This window comes from Nerophis ophidion, linkage group LG15 (assembly GCF_033978795.1).
Source record: "Nerophis ophidion isolate RoL-2023_Sa linkage group LG15, RoL_Noph_v1.0, whole genome shotgun sequence".
Taxonomy (NCBI): domain Eukaryota; kingdom Metazoa; phylum Chordata; class Actinopteri; order Syngnathiformes; family Syngnathidae; genus Nerophis; species Nerophis ophidion.
In genome coordinates this window covers 20979444-21000824 of record NC_084625.1, presented here as the reverse complement: position 1 = coordinate 21000824, position 21381 = coordinate 20979444, and the positions used below count along the sequence as shown (strand labels likewise).

The 21381-nt window shown below is 39.5% G+C and overlaps 1 protein-coding gene across 2 annotated transcripts in view; it reads left to right on the top strand.

The window, feature by feature from the left end:
• Positions 1 to 21381, top strand: part of nrbp2b (nuclear receptor binding protein 2b) — a 42317-nt gene that overhangs the window by 16103 nt on the left and 4833 nt on the right. For both annotated transcript variants that reach the window (XM_061921715.1, XM_061921716.1), the window contains exons 2-14: positions 13351 to 13473; positions 14001 to 14102; positions 14191 to 14280; positions 14515 to 14555; positions 14624 to 14718; positions 14811 to 14834; positions 14926 to 15012; positions 19713 to 19768; positions 19835 to 19930; positions 20018 to 20150; positions 20227 to 20329; positions 20424 to 20474; positions 20536 to 20671. In XM_061921715.1, the coding sequence (XP_061777699.1) occupies positions 13351 to 13473; positions 14001 to 14102; positions 14191 to 14280; positions 14515 to 14555; positions 14624 to 14718; positions 14811 to 14834; positions 14926 to 15012; positions 19713 to 19768; positions 19835 to 19930; positions 20018 to 20150; positions 20227 to 20329; positions 20424 to 20474; positions 20536 to 20671 (1137 nt within the window). The remainder of the gene's footprint in view (positions 1 to 13350; positions 13474 to 14000; positions 14103 to 14190; positions 14281 to 14514; positions 14556 to 14623; positions 14719 to 14810; positions 14835 to 14925; positions 15013 to 19712; positions 19769 to 19834; positions 19931 to 20017; positions 20151 to 20226; positions 20330 to 20423; positions 20475 to 20535; positions 20672 to 21381) is intronic.

Here is a 21381-nt window from a genome sequence, read left to right as displayed (position 1 = left end):
CGACCACTTGTCAACCAGCAGGTTTCAGTGAGAAAATTGTGGTTAAAAAGTCGCCACTTACCGGATATCAGCTGAGCTTGCGCCTCCTGTACAGCTGCCGTCGACTTCCCCGAGACACTGCGCGTCAACACCTGGCCGTGGACGTACATTTCCGACTATCAGGTACTGTTAAACTCACTAAAACACTAGCAACACAATAGAAAGATAAGGGATTTCCCAGAATTATCCTAGTAAGTGTCTCTAAAAACATATGAATTCGTCTCAATGCAATCACGTTTTTTTTTTTTTTACTTTTTTTTTTTTTCTAGTCCGTCGCTATCAATATCCTCCAACACAAATCTTTCATCCTCGCTGAAATTAATGGGGAAATTGTCGTTTTCTCGGTCCGAATAGCACTTTTTGTTGGAGGCTCCCATTAAAAACAATGTGAATATGTGAGGAACCCCCACACGTGTGACGTCATCGTCTGCGACTTACGGTAGAGGCCTGGCTTTTCTCCATTTGCGACCTTTATCGTCGATGTTCTCTACTAAATCCTTTCAGCAAAAATATGGCAATATTGCGAAATGATCAAGTATGACACATAGAATGGACCTGCTATCCCCGTTTAAAAATCTCATATCAGTAGGCCTTTAAGGTCCAAGCTTACATCATACTCAACTTTTTACTTCATGTCTTTGGTAATTGCCGGAGTGAGAAGAGGTTTTAAAATAACTAGCTCATGCTTACTTTTACCGCATGCCTTTGGTAAGCGCAGGAGTGAGAAGAGGTGTTAAATTAATTAGCTCCTCGGCGGAAATTCAAGGAAATACGGTAATTATACTTTGATATGCAAAAAACAATTAAAAATACATTAAATTGATAAATGAACATTTAACATTATTCTTTTGGGCACTCCATTCCACCAAATGATAACACATATTTTTTGACCGTATATATTAAAATAAATAACCAGCACAGTGAAAAACCGGGGTCAAATTTTGGCAAACATTTTCGTCGAAAGCCAAATCGTGCAAAAATTGGGGTATACGAAAACCGAGTTCCCAAAATACTTACTTGTTAAATTAACATTCCTGCCTGCTCATAGTTTTGTGCATTAAAGATCTAAACTAGCGCCTGAATTAGCATTCCATTTAGCTACTAGTACAGGGGTGCCGAAACTTTTTTCATCCAAGGGCTAAAGTGAAAAGTACCAGTCAAACACAAAGTCATATATAAGGTTGTGGAGATTGTCACGTTCAATAGATAGTAACTAGTTAGCCTTGCAGACATGCCATTAATGATTTTATGAGCTAAAAAATGTCATTATGAATAGTATTTTATTTGCGAATCCACCCGTTGGCGGGCCAAACGACACGACTTGCTGGGCCAGATTTGGGCTCCTCTGTAATATTCCACTTTATGGGATGTGTTCATTTTTAATATGGACAACTTGATCAATTGATTTGTTGGTTGTCAAAACATTTGCTCTTATTTCCATTCTACTTGCCTGCAGGAGTAACGTCCACACTGCAATAAACAGCAAAGTGATTTGTTCTCAGATGTTTATTTATCAGATAAGGGAACAGCTTTCCAGAAGGCCAACAATACCAGCGCATACACACGCAGCTCATGCATAAATTACCTCAAAGCCGTTGCCTTGGATGAAATAATTGAATTGTGCCACACAAGCGGAAATTGCCAAAAATCTGCTGTGGGATAAAAAAAATGACTTTGCTTTCAGAATTTAAATGTTTGGTGGTGTTACTTCACGTATTACATTATTGTTCTGATTATTATTACGGTATATGGAATAAGTGTTGTCCTATCCGAACAGTCACCCACTAACTTTGGTACTTGCACAATGTTTTTCATATTTATACTTGTGTGCACCTCTAGGGTTACAAATGGGTTACAAATATCTCTCTCTCTCAGTGCCGGCATAACTTTTAAAGGCTTGCCTCATTGCTATATAGGAGTACGGTGATGAAATATGTGCAAGAAGTTGTCTGTGTCGCGAGGATTGACTCCAGGAGCTCCGTCTCGTCGCTTGAGAGGATAAGCTCTATAAACCTCTTAGGCTGCAAACAGCTTTGGGAGAGAAACTCTGCAAGACAGCTATTTTTTAATATAATTTGGTCTCTTATCATATTTGTCTTACCATACATACTTCATGGGGCTTTCTTAGTGAGCTTGGCTAATTTGGATGTGTAAACAATACAGAAAGTGGTTAGTCCTCTGCGCCACTGTGCTGTTTGGGTACTTTTCCCTGTGTAATGAGCACAACCACATGAGCATAGTCAAGTCTCAAAGGGGAACGACACCTTTTTTTGTATCATTCACAATCCTTATGTGAGTAAAGAACACATTTTTTTTCTTTATTGAATTAATTCTAACTCGTAAATAAATGCTAGCAAAAGTCAGCTAACAATGGAGCTGGTGGGATTCGCTCAAGTCTGCCTATAAAATGTTTTAAAAAGCGCTCTAAAAACCTCCAAAGTTGCATGCTTAAAGAATGTACAGTATATATTGTAGTAACAGTTACATTCAGGTTAACATGTAATATTTATTTTTCTCATTAACATCAGGCAGCGCATTAGTTTCACGGATGCATCACAACGTTCGCTATTTCTTTTAACAATAACTACTCGTGGCAGACTTAATGAGAGCCAACAACATCTACTTTGGGACAAATGATGATCCAGAACGTTATATTTTTGAGCCTGAATATAAGGAGGATAAGATATAAGTTTTAGAAGCTGATCAGTGATAAGTAGATCCAGCTAGTATTATTACTATTCTCTAGGGGTGTAACGGTACGTGTATTTGTATTGAACCGTTTCGGTACGGGGGTTTCGGTTTGGTTCGGAGATGTACCGAACGACACTGACATATTAAGTAGCGCACCGCACGTTGTGTAAACAGTGCACACCGAGACACCATGAATTGATTTACGTGGACCCCGACTTAAACAAGTTGAAAAACTTATTCGGGTGTTACCATCTAGTGCTCAATTGTACGGAATATGTACTGTACTGTGCAATCTACTAATACAAGTTTCAATCAATCAAAAAAACAACAACACACGGCATGCTAGCAACGACTGAGCTATGATAGACTGACCACACCTCCTCTTTTCACGGGATATGTCCTCTTTGCGGAGCTGTCCAGGTGGAGTTTCTTAAATGCCTCGAATGTCCGGCATTTTTAGTTAGTGTCGCATGTATTTTCAATGTACTTTCAGGGTTAAGAAGGGGTTTAAACAAAAAAAAAGTGGTGCACGCAGCGTTAACATTCGTGAGGGAGGAGGGAGAGACAGAGAGCGAGAGCGTTATGATAAATGAGCATGCGTCGCCAGGCTCTACTGTTTATCCATAGATTAATCAGATTTAATTTTTTATTATCTATAGCAGGGGTGTCAAAAGTGTGCCCCGGAGGCCATTTGCGGCCCACAGCTAATGTTTTAAAGGCCCATGGCACATTCTAAAAATACTATTAAAATAATCAAAAACGTAAATAAAAGTGAAATAAAAAATCTAAAAGGCTAAATGTAATTTAGAAAAAGTTGGAACGTTGACTAATAAAACAGAGCTGTTTTTTTTTCTTTCAAACTGTCATCGCTTAAAACATAACATTAAATCAAAATCTATGTTATTATGAATTATTGACCTATCTAAGTTTCCGATTACTTCACATTAAATATTCCACTAAAAAAAATATTTTTGGTGGAAGATTTAGCAAATTTTTTAAATAAATAATCCAAAAATGTATATTTAGTTTTTTTCTTACTGTACCGAAAATGAACCGAACCGTGACCTCTGAACCGAGGTACGTACCGAACCGAAATGTTTGTGTACCGTTACACCCCTACTATCCTCTATTATTAAGGGAAGTGTACAGTGTCTGCGCCCACTGAGATGCCGGCTGATTGGTTGTTCATATCTTCCTGTTTGGATTAGGAATAATCATAATCCTCACGCAGGTCAAAAACATGTCTTTCTCGTGATCTTCTGGTCTAAATTGGCGGTCGGAGTTGACCAACTTCTCAGTTTATGGCCACGACCTTCTACGATACAAGAGAGAGGCATGATTTATTATCTAGAATTAACTTTCACCAACTCAAAGTGGATGCAGCAGCTCACCATGTCAATCGCTACATCAGCGAGGTACCTCTCTGTGATCATGGCGCTGCTAATAGTAGTTCCTCGGCATTAGTGCTTATAGATGGATGGATAATATAATATATTAATATTTGGTTAATATTCAAGTCACAACATGTAAATGGGGTATTGTTGGCGGTTTTTGCATGTTTTTTGTAGGGCTTTATAGGCGCAATAGATGATTTCCATTGACCTCATTGTTAGCAGACTCATGCTAATGTTTATTTATTACTTTGAATGCATAAAACAGAACATTTGCATTTTTGTCTTACATAGGGATTGTGAATGATAGGCAATATTCCCCAAAAAGTGCAGTTCCCTTTTAACCTGAGTCACCTTCTGTTTTCCCCTTATCTTTACTACAAACGCTGCACTGCAGTAAGGCCGCACTCACATTCCCTGCTTTGTCATTAGGAAGGCGTTTTAATGCAGGCACACTGCTGCTGCTCCAAGTACTCCACAGTCAATTGCATTTTGTAAAGTAACGGTTGGCAAGCCAGCTATAGGCAAGAAAAACAAAAACACCTTTTTTTGGAGAACTCGTAGAAGTGCTGCTTGTTTTCCTGGAACTGGGCCGTTGGCTAAAAAAAGGCCAATCTGTGTTAAACCCTCAGCCTGATCCTCCGCTCTCCTCACAGTGGGGGAGGCAGCTCCTAGATGGCTAACAGGACAGAAAGTCATCATCATGACTCTTTTAAACTGTATGGTGGGATAAACGCATCCCCTTTATCCAATTATGCAAAGTGGAGCCAGACCAGTGAATGGTGACTTGATAGCATAATTGGAAAAGGTTTTATCTGTTAAGGCAACAGGTTTTTTTAACAGTCGTGGAAACACATGAGCCATGTGGTCCTGCTGAGTGTTTCACACTGTCGGCACTTCATGTTCTCTTGGCAGAACCTTGATGCACACGCCTACAATTAGAATTTTTTAAACTAGAAATCAACTTTGGACTAAATTATTTAACCAATGACAGAATGAAGCATTGAAACAAGCTTGGTACTGCTGAAATGCACCTCACAAATAAAGCACGGTTGTCAGACATGTTTTTTTGTTTACACATGACTAGAAGTTCAGACCTACAAAAGTTCCAACTGGGATATTTCTGATTTCCGAACTATTTCAAATGCAGCACAGAAGCAGCACTGTTGCTAACTAATGCCTTTATTGCAGACACAGTAAGTAGGGCAACATTGGGACCTTTAAGTGCTACACTTTTGATTGTACAATGCAGAAAAGTACTCAAGGTGGTGCTACGGCCACTTTATTTATTGAATCGGTGATAACTTGTAGAGAGAGACTGGTCTTGCTTAGAAAGGGCTCTTATCTATTGTTGATTAAGTAAATAAAAAACATTGTCGGATCTAGGCCTGAATGATTGGTGGAAGTAGAAGGGCGTGACTGAAACAAATCTGAAAAGTCAAGATTTAATTAAAATGTGCACAGACGTTTCTTGGCTCTGCTTTTTCGATATGATATGCGCGCCAAGTTGAAAAGTGACATAGGTATTCAAAAGGTTTCAGTTGCTGCTCATCCGGCTTTTCAGGACTTGAAAGTGTGCATTGACGGTGGATACATGTCTGTCATGCCTGTCCCGGAGATGGCAGATTAAATGCTAATTTCTGGAGATCAGTGTGCTCTAGCAAAGGGTGAAATTCGTACACAACAAAGCCACTCAACACTTGCTATGCTCGTCACGTCGTGGTCGGTGCAGCTCGCCACGCTTTAAATGCGTCCCTCCCCTGCCGGCCTTGTAAATCTGCGGCTTTGTCCCGGTGACAATAGGATCGTGGACAGTTGCAGTAATCTCAGCTGCAAATGTGAAAGCTGAAAGAGACTGTCTCGTGAAGGACCCTCCATGCAGCGCACTTGTTTCATTTACACACGTGCCTTTCGCTGCCTCGCTCGGCTGCATTCCTTGAAAGTTGACCGGGAAAATGAAGATGTGATGAGGACTGAGCTCTGGAAATTTCATTAATTAATATCTGCCCAATGACCGCCCTTGACCTTTGCTTTGTGTCCGAAGAGCCAAAACACCACCCGCTGCCAACTTCATGTGATGAAGTCACAATGAGCATTTATAGCCATATCCCATCAATTGTAAAGGACATTTACTATATAACATTTCACATTTGGTTACTACTGTATCTATTTCTTGTACTGTAACATAATGTCCCTTCATCTCTCAAGTTACCCCTTGTTTACTTGAAGCTCACAGTTTAAACATGATTACAAAGTAACAAACTTTCTATGGCAGTGGGCGGAGGTCAATTTGCATAAATGTAATTTGTAATATATCATGCACAGGTAATTTCAAAAAACATTCAGGTGGTTTCCTGGGCTCTATGAAAGTGTTCGCTAATTTCAAAGCTAGTATTCATGTCACTGTACATCTGATACCTCACTATATAGTAGTGTCCAGGAAAGTTTTTACTGGCATACTCTGCATACCTTTTTATAAATAACAGTTAAAGTTACATGGATTTTTTTAATCCATGTTTACTTGTGTTACCCACATAGAAAGTTAAATGGAACCCATGATTATTTTAATCTACATTTAAAACACTCCTGCATAGCTATGCAAGTCGGGCCGTTTGTGGCACTGGAGACAGTGGAGGAATGGCCCGATTGTGTGTCATGTGGCTGCTACCGCAAATAAGCTCTCCTGTCTTGTAATAATAAATTTAGTAATCAAACAAGAGTTAGTCTTTCCTGTAGTTTTAGAAATGCTGGCATGTTCAAATGTAAAATATTTCACACCAATTTTACATACTTTTCCCATAATACTTTAATCTGGCTCTGAGCAGGCTAATGTATAAACATATTTTTTTGTAAATTAAACAAATTATACTATATTTTAAGGGTAATATGAGTCATCAAATAATCTGTGTATTTATACGGGGTGAACACATATCTCTGGTTCCCTTGCCTGTTTTGGCCATATCCTTCTTCTTCTTAACCTTCTTCCTAATGTAGTACCACCTATTTCTTATTTGTTCCCATGTGCAGTTTTCTGATTGCACACCATTGACAGTCTCACACATTATATCTAACCTAACCCTCTTTCATTCACTGGAAACTCCAGAGGACTGCGTGCCAAAAAGTATGTTTTGGCGCGCCTTTACTTGTCGATAAATTCCTACATTTTCGCTGTCTTGCTCATTATCTTTGTATTTTTTGTTTGTGCACTTTGTGGGATCTCAGGCTCATGGTTAATTTAGATATGATTTGCGTATTTAAATGGGGGAGTGGACAGGGAGTGGCCAGCTGTACTCCAACATGTGAGCTAAATTCCACGTTGATTGGAATGTAAAAAAGAAATGTGCTTGGAGTAATGCCTGAGCACACTTTAATACATCTGAGACTGTTTTCTGAAAATCTACATGAAGCCCCTAGATCTCTCACAACACACAAATGTGCTGTAGCACAGTGGTTGAGAATCACTGCAAGGTATAAATGTGTACTTTGTTTGAGCTTGTTTAGGGAGCAGACTACTGGAGCCTTTATAACTTCCACACCCTTTGAAGGGTGCTGCCAATGAATAAAATCATGAATGTCTTTATTGCTACAAGTAAAAAAAAACATTGTAGAACCACGACAAAACATTGAGGATGTAAAATTCATCATATTTTGATTTGAAAGGGAGCTTTTATTATTTTTTGTCCCTCATCCGACATCTCGTTGTGTTATCACGCTGGACACACGCTTTCTCTATGTGATATTGCGGGGCTATAGACGGTTAAAGGGAGGGTGTGATGGAAGCGGCTCAGGCGACTGGTGGGTGAAGGTCAGCAGACGGTCAGTGGCTCTGGGTGCTGGCGCTGATGGCACATAGTGAAGAGGCGGGAAGGAGGCGAGCAATGAGAACTCTGTCAGTCTTTTTATAGTCATTTATTGCTAATACATCAACATAAACATACACATACACATGTAATGTTCCCTAGCTTCTGTGTGCCACACTTTTCTACTTATAGGAAAACAGGTTGGGTAGTTAAATATTTCAAATGAACTGTACATGCATTAATATAAAAACAATGCATTTGCACATGGTAACATCACTTTCTTCACATTTCTTATGCAGCTTCTGAAGAAAGACAAAGCAATACAGCCTCATTTACAACGCCCGAGGAGACGTCAGCGTTGCTCTCATGGGATTAAGCCTGTTGTCTGGCATAGATATGAAATATTTATGACGTGCGGCGTATGGGTTCGTGGCGGCGGTTGGATTGTAGGACGAGGCTAGTAGGCAATGATGTATGCAAACCAGTGGGCCACACTGCCGGCTGTCACTATTGAGACACACTGTATACCCACTCAGACTCTCAGACAAAGATCTCCTTTCATTATCGCCGTGACAACCGCAGTGGCCTCCACACGCTTTACCTGTCTGCAGAGGATGTGTGAGACATCTCTGAGTGTGGATTGTATATACTACAAAAGGCTAAGTGTTAGACAGAACTTTTGTTATACAACATATTAACTCCAAATAGAGTGTTTTATTCTGCCATCAATGTGATCAGTTTTTAACTGTATGTTGTTAAGATTAGGGGAAAAAACTAAAATGTTAATATTCAATAAACACCTAAACCGCCACCTTGCGATATTTCCCCAAGGAATTTATCCCGTGAGTGACCTTCTTGAGGTTTCTCTCGTTATTTTTACCCCCAATTTCATAGTTTTTTCCCTCGGACAGCTTTTGGAACTTTTTATTTTTCCCTATGTACTTTAAATAATTAAAGCCCTTTCCTTATTTTCAACATTTTATAGTTTGTGTTAACGACTGCCATATAGGGGAATAAAAAACAGAATTTAAAGAGCGTGCTAACATGGCAAAGTCGCTTTGGATTTTTGATTCATTTCAAGCACAGCAGCTCTCTGGTTTTGGCTTTAAAAGTTAAGCTTTTTTGTTTTAACTGATGCAATGCTTTAGTCAGCAAAAAAGCTCTGTAAGAAAATCAGTGCAATGGTGCTTTCACTATTAAATACTTCACCTCCTAAGATCAGATGATCTAGAACTTATCAGAACAGAAGTTTGTGTTGTGTCATGAATACAGCAACTTGAAATCCCTCCCTAATGCCAGCCAATCAGATTGCGAGACTTGTGTACCAGTCTGACGCTAACATGATCATGCAACAGAACACCAGCACCCTCTAACCATGCGACAAGGCAGGTTGTGTAATAAGTATTTTTCAACATCTAGAGAAAGTAAACAGCCAAACCCTGACGCCTGAAGGCAAGTGACACAACAACAAGGCAATGGATCCCTGCCTGCGTTGTTGCTTGTTAGTGCAGTTTCAGATCAGTAACACTAATAATCAGATTTTCATCTCCCAGTGAATTGTAGTCATGTGTCCTGTCTGCACCCTTTCTGAGCCTGGGGAGAAACTTTATGCAAAGTTTCATTGAAATCACAATTTTTTTTATTGCGGCACCCTGCTAATTTACACTTTAGGGGATGCAATGACAGAATTAATAGCAGATTTTAGTGGTTGATGTGGTCTGCTGGCTGAGGCGCCACCAAACAATCACACTCCTGTTAGACTGGAAACTAAAAGTGGTTTCATCTCCGTCCGTCGGCAAGGCGAGCACGGTGACATCATCAAGGGTGAGCTCTGTGGCGCCTATCAATGACTAGTATTTAGTGCTAATAGTGGACATAGGGAGACGTCTGAATAAACTAAGAACCACCTTGTTATCCAAGTGATCAAAATAAGCACTGGGCTGTCATTATAATGTCACAAGGTTGATGGTATTGTAATGATAGAGGATTGTCAAACTTACTTTCTGAATATCAAACATTTTTTAACAGTGCTTCAATCAGAGATTAGGCCTGACACATAAGCACATAAATGTTCACCAATGAACCATCCTTTTTTTTTGTTATAAAACCTAGGGGTATTTATGAGGGATCCCTGTGGTTCGCCATTGTTTACTCTCTGACGTGAAGTAGCTTCCCATTTGGGTGATTCAAATTGGTCTCTTTGTGGAAATAAGAAAAAATCTTTCTCCCTCAATTTTTCGAGAAGTGGGATTACCAGGAATTATTTGCATTGCTATGGAGGCTTGTTTGGAAAATTAAGCCAAAACTGGCCGACATGCCACAACTGCAAGTACCAGGAGGCAGCAGGTCTGCCCTTCTGATATGATGCACTAATATGTGGCTATGAGCAGCCTTTAGGGTTTCACTCGACACTGCCACAGGCAGAGGCATGTTGCCTTCCAGCCATGCATTGATTCTGGTTGTGATTATTTTTCATTAATCTTCATACAGAGATTGTGGCAGACGTTATAGTCCCACTGGAAAGGATGTGTGTGTGTGTGTGTGTGTGTGTGTGTGTGTGTGTGTGTAATCTTCTCAGATATGCTTTTCGTTGAGTATTTTGAAGATATCATCCTTTTGCTGCCTTGCACTTTCAGCCTAAAGGCAGTGACTGGAAATGTGTGGTTTGCGTTAAGGTTTCAGTCCGTAGCTCTGGGTGTATAGATTGGAAGGGTGGGCCAACATAATTATCTCCCTGTTAATCATTTGTATTTTTATTGCGCACATTATAACAGTTTTCTCAGCAAAGGTTTGGAAAATGTAATCAGATTCCTTCAAAGGTTTGCGCGATATTCACAACACACAATATAAATTATATAAATTTGGATGACGATAGAACTTTTAATACTATCGTTATATCGTGATAATGCAAGTTGATGACATTTACGAGATGTGTCCTGCCAATTCGACAGCGACAAGCATAGGTTGATTCAAAAAGAATATGCCAAAATCATCACGCATTTATTCAGTTCTAAAGCATTGTAATAGACTGAATCAATGGTCATTTAATACAGGAGTTATCCAAGTTTTATTGTGTTACAATTTCACCGTTGTGGTCATGTAAATCTTTCAGCGCCGTTCAATTGTAGGAAGAACACGTGTTTATTTACCCTCAAAATGGTGCCTCTCCAACAGAAAGCGTTTTGTGTTTTTGAGTTTGCAAAAACAAATGCCTTGTCACGGTGCGGCGTGCTTTTAGAGCAGATTTTGGCATTGATCCACCCCATCGTGAGAGTTTTCGACGGTGGGTTAAACAGTTAAAAGAGACTGGCTGCTTGTGTAAAGGAAAGAGTCCTGGAAAACCTCGATCATATGAAGAATTTAATAACAGCAGAAATCAACACGGTGGGTCGCGACATCCTAGGGAGCGTTTGGAAGGAATTCTCATATCGTCCTGATTTTGTCCGTGCTGCAGGTGGTGGCCATATTGAGCACTTGTAAAGCAAATGAATGCTCAAAGTTCTGTACAACACGTGTTCAAGCTAGGTTTTCTTTTGTTTTTCATTTTCGAGTGATAATTTTGGCGTGTTATTTTTGGATCACCCTGTATATTGTTATCGCAGGAGGCTGCAACATATATCGCAAAATAGATTTTAGGCGATAGCGTCCATCCCTAATCCGTTCCTTACACTGTGTAGTTAAAGTTAAAGTAACAATGATTGTCACACACACAATAGGTGTGGCGAAATTATTCTCCGCATTTGACCCACTTGATCACCTCCTGGGAGTTGAAGGGAGCTGTGAGCAGCAGCAAGGCCCCGCCCGGGAATAATTTTTGGTGATTAGTGCATAACAGATGGTATTATACATACACTATAGTGGTACCTAAGTTTTGTTAATAATCCCTTTCAATAGATCAAACAAAAACTGAGGTTTATACCAAAATAATTTAAATCTAATTAATTTGTTCCAGATACCAAGTTATATTACCTTAAAATACATTTTAGAGAAAATAATTGTAGTTTTACATGCAAAAAACAATTGAATTAAAATGGTGCGTACAAAAACCAAGGTACCACTGTACAATATAGTCTACATAATAATGTCTTCGACGCTCTAAAGTAGGGTTATCCAAACTACGGCCCGCCGGTGTCTTCACAAGATATTAAAGAGTAGGGCCCACAAGATGCCTTCACCTTTATGTTAAATGTCTGCCAGTCTAAATGCTACAACTTTGCCACCATCTGTGATCTAATGGGCATCATGATTAAATCAGGTCAATGACCACAAATTGATTTTTGTATCTACTCAGAGCAGCAAATGCATTTTTATGACCCAATCCAAACATCTTTTCCCACTCATGGTGCTAAAAGACTGCAACCAGCATAAAAAGTCAACAGACATGGTCACACATAACACAACCTGCTCACTGAACTTTGTGGATATTACAAAAAACTTCCGTGCACCATATTTTTTTCATAATTACACCCATTTCAAACATTTTCAATGTAAGATGGGAAAATGCAAAACATTCGCTCCATGTTTGTTGCATTTTATCTGCTTGACTACAAAACTGGGCGTTGTCACGGAAGTAAACAAGGTAGGAGTTGAGCTTTCAAATACTCTAAACCAGGGGTATGGAACGTACGGCCCGAGGGCAGGATTAGGCCCGCGGGATGAATTTGCCAAGTATAGAAATTAACCTGAAATATTTGAATGAAAGAATCAGCCGTTCTAAATGTGTCTACTGGATGTCGCAATAACAATTCTTTGTATATTTTTAGATGATGCTACATATGTACAAAATAAACCACATGATGTTAGTACATCAATCGAGGAAAATTATCAAACTACATAGATTATACTGTAATTTGATTTTAATTTTTTTTTTTAAATCTTCACAGATTAAAAATTACGTGGACCGACTTAAACAAGTTGAAAAACTTATCCGGGTGTTACCATTAAGTGGGCAATTGTACAGAATATGTACTGAACTGTCCAATCTAATAATAAAAGTCTCAATCAATCAATCAAAACACCAATGACTTGACTGATGAACATTATCACATAATTTATTCAGAAAATATAAATGACAAATAAAGACAGAATACTATTAACCGCAACATGTAAGTGTAAAAAAATTCCAACATAATGATTTGTACAATTTCATGATGTGCCTGTTCTTTTTTTAAACAAAGAAAATAATATGACGTTGTCTTTATTTTTAAGTTATCGTGCCGGGATTTTTCCAATCCGGCCCACTTGGGAGAAGATCTTTCTCCATGTGGCCCCCGATCTAAAATGAGTTTGACGCCCCTGCTCTAAACCATTGGGTTTAGAGCAGGGTATATGACGTGAAACACAAATGAGCAATGCATGATACACATGGTTATGGTCACTGTTTTGCAATTGGAATGCTGTCATTTAGTATTGTACTCTTCCCCTTGCAGGTGAGTCAAGGTAATGTTCCAGGTGTGGAAAGCGCTTCCCTGGCCATGGACACTGAGGAGGGCGTGGAGGTGGTGTGGAATGAAGTGCTTTTCTCGGACAAGAAGGTCTTCAAAGCACAGGAGGTACAGTATGATAATATTTGCTTTGTATAATTTTGGGCGGCTTCACGGTGGAAGAGGGGTTAGTGCGTCTGCCTCACAATACGAAGGTCCTGCAGTCCTGGGTTCAAATCCAGGCTCGGGATCTTTCTGTGTGGAGTTTGCATGTTCTCCCCGTGAATGCGTGGGTTCCCTCCGGGTACTCCGGCTTCCTCCCACTTCCAAAGACATGCACCTGGGGATAGGTTGATTGGCAACACGAAATTGGCCCTAGTGTGTGAATGTGAGTGTGAATGTTGTCTGTCTATCTGTGTTGGCCCTGCGATGAGGTGGCGACTTGTCCAGGGTGTACCCCGCCTTCCGCCCGATTGTAGCTGAGATAGGCGCCAGCGCCCCCCGCGACCCCAAAAGGGAATAAGCGGTAGAAAAAGGATGGATGGATGGATAATTTTGGGCTTTTATCCAGTCCAGTGTATTGTAGGATACATTGTGGTGGTCCATCATGTACTGTATGTGACGATTTTAGATAATATGTATAATATCTGATGTAGGAGAAGATCAAGGAGATGTTTGAGAACCTGATGCAGGTGGAACATCCTAACATTGTCAAGTTCCACAAGTACTGGTTGGACATGAAGGAGAGTCAAGCTCGGGTAGACCTTTTTATTTTTTTTATTTTCATTTTTTTTACCTTTTTTATCTTTATCGAGATGCGCCTCACACGCTGTACATCCTTTACAGGTCATCTTCATCACTGAATACATGTCATCCGGCAGCCTCAAGCAGTTTCTGAAGAAAACCAAGAAGAACCACAAGACCATGAATGTGAAGGTCGGTCTCAACTCCCATCACAATGGGGGTTTTTTTTTCTGCTGTCCAGTCACTACTCAAAACCGTTTTATTAAAACAGGATTAGAGGTTATGTAACATAGCAGCCTGATGGCCCACAGAGCTTGTAATGTAGTCCTCATAATGCTTTGAAACTTTCCACTTATTCATCCAACATCTACCTTCCTGTTGTTTTATTGTAGTAGTATTGTGCTGCATTTTGTGTGTTGTATTTAGGCCTGGAAAAGATGGTGCACCCAGATCCTCTCTGCCCTCAGGTACTGGATACCTCCTGATTGTGTCATTTTATCGCAGTGCTGAGCAGCAATTATTTTATGTATTTTAGTTATTTGCACTCTTGTGATCCACCAATAATCCATGGCAACCTGACTTGTGACACCATCTTCATCCAGCATAATGGACTCATCAAGATTGGCTCAGGTCTGACCCCTGCAGGGTTTTGCATGCCATTACAAAAAGATAATCCATGCCTACTGAATTTATCTTATTCATGCATACTTCTCTTTCCACAGTGTGGCATCGGCTGTTTGTAAATGGTAAGATTCATTTGCCGCTTGTTTTTATCCACATTTGTAAATGTATTGTGCCTCAGTGATTTGTATACTGTTTTTCCCTCTTCTTTTTCAGTATTCCCAGACGCAAACGTCCAGAGCAAGGGGAGGCAACATCGTGACGAACAGAGGAATCTTCATTTTTTTGCACCAGAATACGGAAGTATGTATACATCCCGCCTCTTTTGGCTTCGAAGAGGTAATAATGTAACTACGTACGTACGTGACCGTGCATGCACATTAGATTTGAGTGTTCTTAGCCAGTTCTTTACCATGAATTGATTTACTTAAACAAGTTGAAAAACCTATTTGGGTGTTACAATTTAGTGGTCAGTTGTACGGAATATGTACTGTACTTTGCAATCTACTAATAAACGTTTCAATTAAAAAAAAAGCTAATGATAGTGATTTGGATTCCTAAGGTTAGCTGTCTTTAAACGTATATTCTATCATGACAACATGACTGCAAATTGTTCGTTGCTTCTTTTGGACTGCTTTTGTATGTGTGCATGCGCTCTCTGCGTGTATGTGTTGGCGAGACAGAGTGAGTGACCGCTGTAAAAAACAATCATTTTATTCAGGCAGGTAAAACATTTTACTACACAAATTTAGTAGTTCGGAAAATATCTTCCGTTTTAACACAACTTTGTTCTGTTAAACCATTAATGGTAACACAAGCTAGCCAATTGTGTTCTTGTTATATTTATGCTTCGAAAAATGTAACTGCGAGCAATTTGCAAACAGCCCCTTTAATTATAGTATGAACAATTGTTTTTCTTACAAAATATTGTTTTGCTCTATTGTTCTATTGTTGGTACTTGTTTTTGAGATTTTTTCTAGAGAATTCTCCAATCCTTTTCTTTTTTTTTTCTTTTTCAGAAAAACGACAATTTTAGCATCTATTCCCGGTGTTATTGGAGACTGTACTCGTGTTTAAAGACTCTTTACTTATGTCGCTCAATGTCCACGACGAAAAGCAAGCTGTAGAGAGCTTGAAGGCACACTTGCTTTGCGCTGTTGCAAACCTTTCTCTGCTTATAAACTGTTTGCAAGTGTCATTTAAATTTTAAAGATCGCCCTCGGCGTGTATATAGGGAATACATTAAAATACATCCACATTGCGGACATGCTGCCTCCGATCCAGATAACCCCATGCATATGACTTATGTCATCACAACATGCGGTTTCGGCAGCGCTGTTCCGATGATCTAAGTACGTCTTCTTTTAGCAGACAAATTTTCCATGCATCCGTGCACACATAATAAACTATATCAATCCATTCATACTGTAGCTACCTGCTGGTGTTAATGTGCATGTTAGTATGTTATGGTGTTAATTTTTCTCATGGTTGTGAACACACCGTGTCAGCGGAGATCTAGGAAGTGTTATGTTGTTAGGAGTGAAAACACGGAGAAAATCCTTTCTGGAATTTGGCATGTTGTTAGCATAACAATTGCAATAAGAGCTAAAAAGGTCGTCGGGCTTTGTGTGTCTTCTGGACGCAACAATACATTATATCACCTTATTTTGTTTTGATGTAAAAAAATGTTTTTTTTTTTAGCCCTGGCTGCTAATATGTTGTCGTGGTGCACCGCCACAATCCAATACATCAGTGGTATGCCGTCAGGGCCAGCAAGGCCTTCTCTGCTGGCCTAACATAACCAGAAATCATGATCATAATTAAAGATAAATGTAATTTTTTATTTACTTTCCCTAAATAGACTAATAGACTCAAAAACTTCTTTGTCCCTCACGCAATTAGACTGTACAACTCCTCTCTGGGGCGGGGGGTACAAGGACGACAGGGGATGCAAAACAATAACAGTGCAATACATTTTCATAACATGGTCACTACTGCCTACTTTCTCTTGTTATATTCTTATTTTACTGTTATATTTTTATTCCCATTGTTGCTTTTTATTTTTTATTCTTATTGTAATATTTCTCTATTTTGTTTCCATTTAAACCCCCATTATTTACTTTTTACTTTGTTTAAATTGATCTCAACTCTGTACACTGCTGCTGGAATTTTAATTTTCCTGAAGGAACTCTCCTGAAGGAATCAATAAAGTACTATCTATCTATCTATCTATCCATCTATCTATCTATCTATCTATCTATCTATCTATCTATCTATCTATCTATCTACCTAAATATCTAGAAGTTTTCATATTCTCTTCATGTCATATGCTCATTCCAGCAATGTTGTTTTTTGTTTATAGATTTTTTTATCCAATCAGAATTCAGCTAGCTTATGTTGCCATGCTGTACCAAATCTGCCGCAGGCCTTCAGATTCAGGAATGCTGGTGTCCGTGCGTTGTAAACGAACAGGGACATACAGTGACAGACAGTTGCGATAGCCAATCAGATCACGCTTTGTTTTCAGTAAGGCCTTCTAGATGGCCTAAGGCAGATATATAGTGATGTTATGAGCCAGGTAGCATAAGAACTCCATTACCCAGCATGCCACAGTAGTAAAGAGCATGCGCAGTAGCCCTGTTTAGGTTTTTAAATGTAGACATGCCGTTAGCGGGATGTTTTGAATAAGCCTACTATGGAGTAAACTTTAAGAAGTCAGCCAACACGCCTCATCTGCATCTTTTATTATTAGACAAGACAACACATATATTTGCAAGGCCATTTTCAAGAAGGATATTTAAAGAGAAACTACATCTTTTGAGACCATCTCGGCCAACTCCGAATGCGAGCTCAGCTATCGATGAAATGTGAGTTCAGATAGTTTATTTCTTTATTTTTTCACGTTTAAAATGTTTTTTGCAATTTTAATTTTGACAGTACCACATAAGATATGTTTTAATTGCTGAATGCGGGTTTAATGATTTTTAAATGCGCCAGAAAGTAACCCATTTTTTACAATGCCCAGTAGGGCGTTAATGTTTTCCTGTATAGTATTTCTCCTGCAATGGTCATGTGGTGACATAAATGATGGTATTTTGAGAAGTAATCATTGAAGTCGGACATCACTGAAGGCCTAGGTGGGAAACACACGGCCTGCCACTGCAATACATTAAGGGAAAACCCTGCGTAGTGTTCCATTCAGTTGTATTGATGGGACAGAGGGCACCGGAACCGTAATGTTTCTATGTCATGCTGTTTTTCATTAGAGGCTAAATTGTTGAGTCTCTTACGAATGCTTCAAATGACAGTGTTGTATGTAGGACATACTTGGTGTCGCACTTGCAAACTTCCTCCTCTGTTCAGGGATGGTTTTTCAACCTTGATAAAGATGGCTTTCTTCGCTTCTCCTTCAAGAACTGGTTTCACTTTTCATGAAAGAAATTCATATTCCTTCTAGGAACGTGCCAATTAACTGGCCACTGATCAGTATTTGCCTTTTTTCATGAAAAAGTACAGTATGTGATTATCATTGTCGATTAATACCTTTCAGTAATGATCGTCTCAGGCTGACACTGTATTTATGTTTAGTCCCCAGACTGACATGATAGCAGCTAATTGTGTATCTCCATGCAGTGTAGAGCCGCTCCCCTAAATTATAATAACCACCCCCATTGCGGCAAATAAACTGCATTTCTCAGTATCTTAAGTAGTATTATCACTGAAGGACGAGGCTAAACATGTTACAGATCAAGAAGACAGGGGGGGGCATGCTCGTAGCTAAGCTATCTGCAAGGCTAACTTGAAACAACAAATGCTGTTGTTGTTTTTGTTCATTTTTACAAACTCAGGTAATAAGTCCCTAGACACATGAGGGCAAAAATTTAAGGATTTACAAGAGTAGTAGATTGTTTTTGCTTTTGTTTAATAATTGTGTACATTTGACTTTGTTTTGCTCAAACAAATGTATATAATACAAGAGAATATGGAACTACTTTCAATATATTGTGTTGATATTGTTAAACTGTCAATAGCACTCACCATGAATACGTTGCGAAATGTATAGTTGATACATGTGATCAGTATCGGTATTGGCGTCATTGGTGTCGACTGATATGGAATCAGCAGCATAAAACCTTTATCTGAACCTCCCTGAATAATACCTCATAAACTTTTCCACATTTTGACAACCACAAACATTGATATATTTTATTGGGATTTTATGTTAAAGACCAACACAAATTGGCACACTGTACGTGATTTTTTTTTTCTAATTAAAACTGAAAAGTGTGTTGTGCAAAAGTGTTTAGCCCCCTTGAATCAATACGCTGTGGAGCCGCCTTTCCCTGCATTTACGGCCGCAAGTCTTTTGGGCCAGGTCACTACCTGCTTCATATATCCATCCATCTAAAAAAGAAATGGTTCTGTATTATTTTCTGTCACACACAAAGAATGGAAATACTGTTTGGAACGGGAAACATTTTTTTGTATGTGTTTCAGGCATTAGCATTCAATATGCAATCATCTAATTGTTCAAATAGAGTAATAACGGGCTGAAATAACATATGCAACAATTTAAAACAATTTCCAAGTTAAATTTATTCACGGCACCCATGACAGCTCACTATTTGAGAAGCAATCATTCCACAACTACTGAAGGCACTCAGAGGTTTGCACTCAGAGTAAAGGGGGCTGAATATTTTAGCACGCCACATTTTTCTTGTTTTTTATTTGTTAAAAAAAGAAAATGAAAATCATGAATCATTTTCCTTTTCAACTGTGTGACACTTTGTGTTGATCTATCACATAACATCACAATAAAATATATTTATGTTAATGGTCATAATAGGACAAACACTTTTTCAAGCCGCTGTAGATTACAAGGCAGGTCTTCCTGTACTACCCGGCGGTTAAATATTAACTATATTTTCATACGGGACAAACTTTTCCTTTAAGTTTCTTGTGTGTCTCCACCCACTCACCTCACTCCTTTTTTGTGCTTCCAGCGGGTGAAGATGATTATGCCATCGACATTTTCTCCTTTGGCATCTGTGCTTTGGAGGTGAGAAAAGTGCCGACTGATCTCGCTGGCGATGTGTGTGTTTTAACGGATGATTTGTTCCTCTAGATGGCAGTGTTGGAGATCCAGGCCAATGGAGATGCTGCTGTCTCCAAGGAGGCCATTGTAAATGCAGGACAATCCCTCGAAGACCCTCTCATGAGAGTAAGTTTTAAGTTTACATATATTGCCTTAGTTTATTTTTTAGTAAGAATCAAATATACAGTGATAGTGGTTATCTTCCCCCTGCAGGAGTTCACACAGTCTTGTTTAGGCCAGGACGCCAAGCTCCGTCCCACTGCTCATGACCTTCTCTTCCACCGGGTCCTGTTTGAGGTCCACTCCCTCAAACTGCTGGCTGCCCACTGCCTGATCAGCAACCAGTGTGAGCATCTGATTCATGGCTTCTATCCCTGTGTCAGCACTTCTCGCATTTAAGGTTTGACCATTTGTGTCTGCAGACTTGCTTCCTGAGAACTGCGTGGAAGAGAGGACCAAGTCATTTGACCCCAACGCTGTCATGGCAGAGATCAAGCATGAAGACAGGCTGGGAATTCAGCTAAAGTAAAATCAAGCACCCTGGTATTTTTGGAAACGTATGAATATCACATATCACGTGGAGACCGGTGTTAACGTTGCCCAATTAATTGTCCTACAGGTACTCCCACGTGTCCCCTTTGGAACTGGACAAGTTTCTGGAGGATGTAAAGTGAGCATTACAACTTGTAATTTCTAAGTTGTGGGTACAATCAGCGTTTTGTCCTTTTCAGGAATGGGATTTACCCCCTGATGAACTTTGCGTCATCTCGGCCACACCCCGTACCCCGTGCACTCTCCTTGTCTCAGGAGCAGGTGGAGACGGTCAAAACGCCCACCCCTGAACCCCAGGAGACAGAGACCAGGAAGGTTGGTCTTTCACATATCAGCACACAGTCATATTAGTGACTTCTTATACGTACAGTGAAGCCTCGATTTACAAACTCAATTGGTTCCTGATTATGGTTCGTATATAGAAAGTGTATTGCCCTTACCTCTGTGCCGATACTGAGGGCAACGGTGTTGACCAGATTGACGCGTGTAAATGACAATGTCCAGTACTGTAGTTTGGTTTTTGGATATGACAATCCGTTTATTTTTAAGCTAACAAATTAAATCAAATGCATGCTATACAACAAAAGTATGCTGACCTTGGCTGGCATATTGATACAGCATTGTCACAAAAACTCACGTCAGTCACGTCACGGTACGTTCGATAACACGGTCGAAAACTGTTTGTCTTCCCATCGCCCTGCCCGTGCTCACACCTGGACCCAATTTAAAGGAGGTTACGATGGTAACCACCCCGTATCCTCAGTCTCCTCCCAGTCAACACTTCCTGATACCTAACAGGAAGTGGGCGGAGCAATCCACCAAAAAAGGAAATTCCCTCTGGGCTGAGGCCAGCAATCAATTAAAGACAATAAAATAAACAATGTAAACAAATAAGGACATTTGGTTCCAACAGAAAGGTTCGTATCTCGAAGTAGAGTTCACCAAAAACAAAATGTTAACATGAGCCTCGACAAAGGTCCTCATTTATTTATACATGTATATGTGTGTATGTATATATAAATATA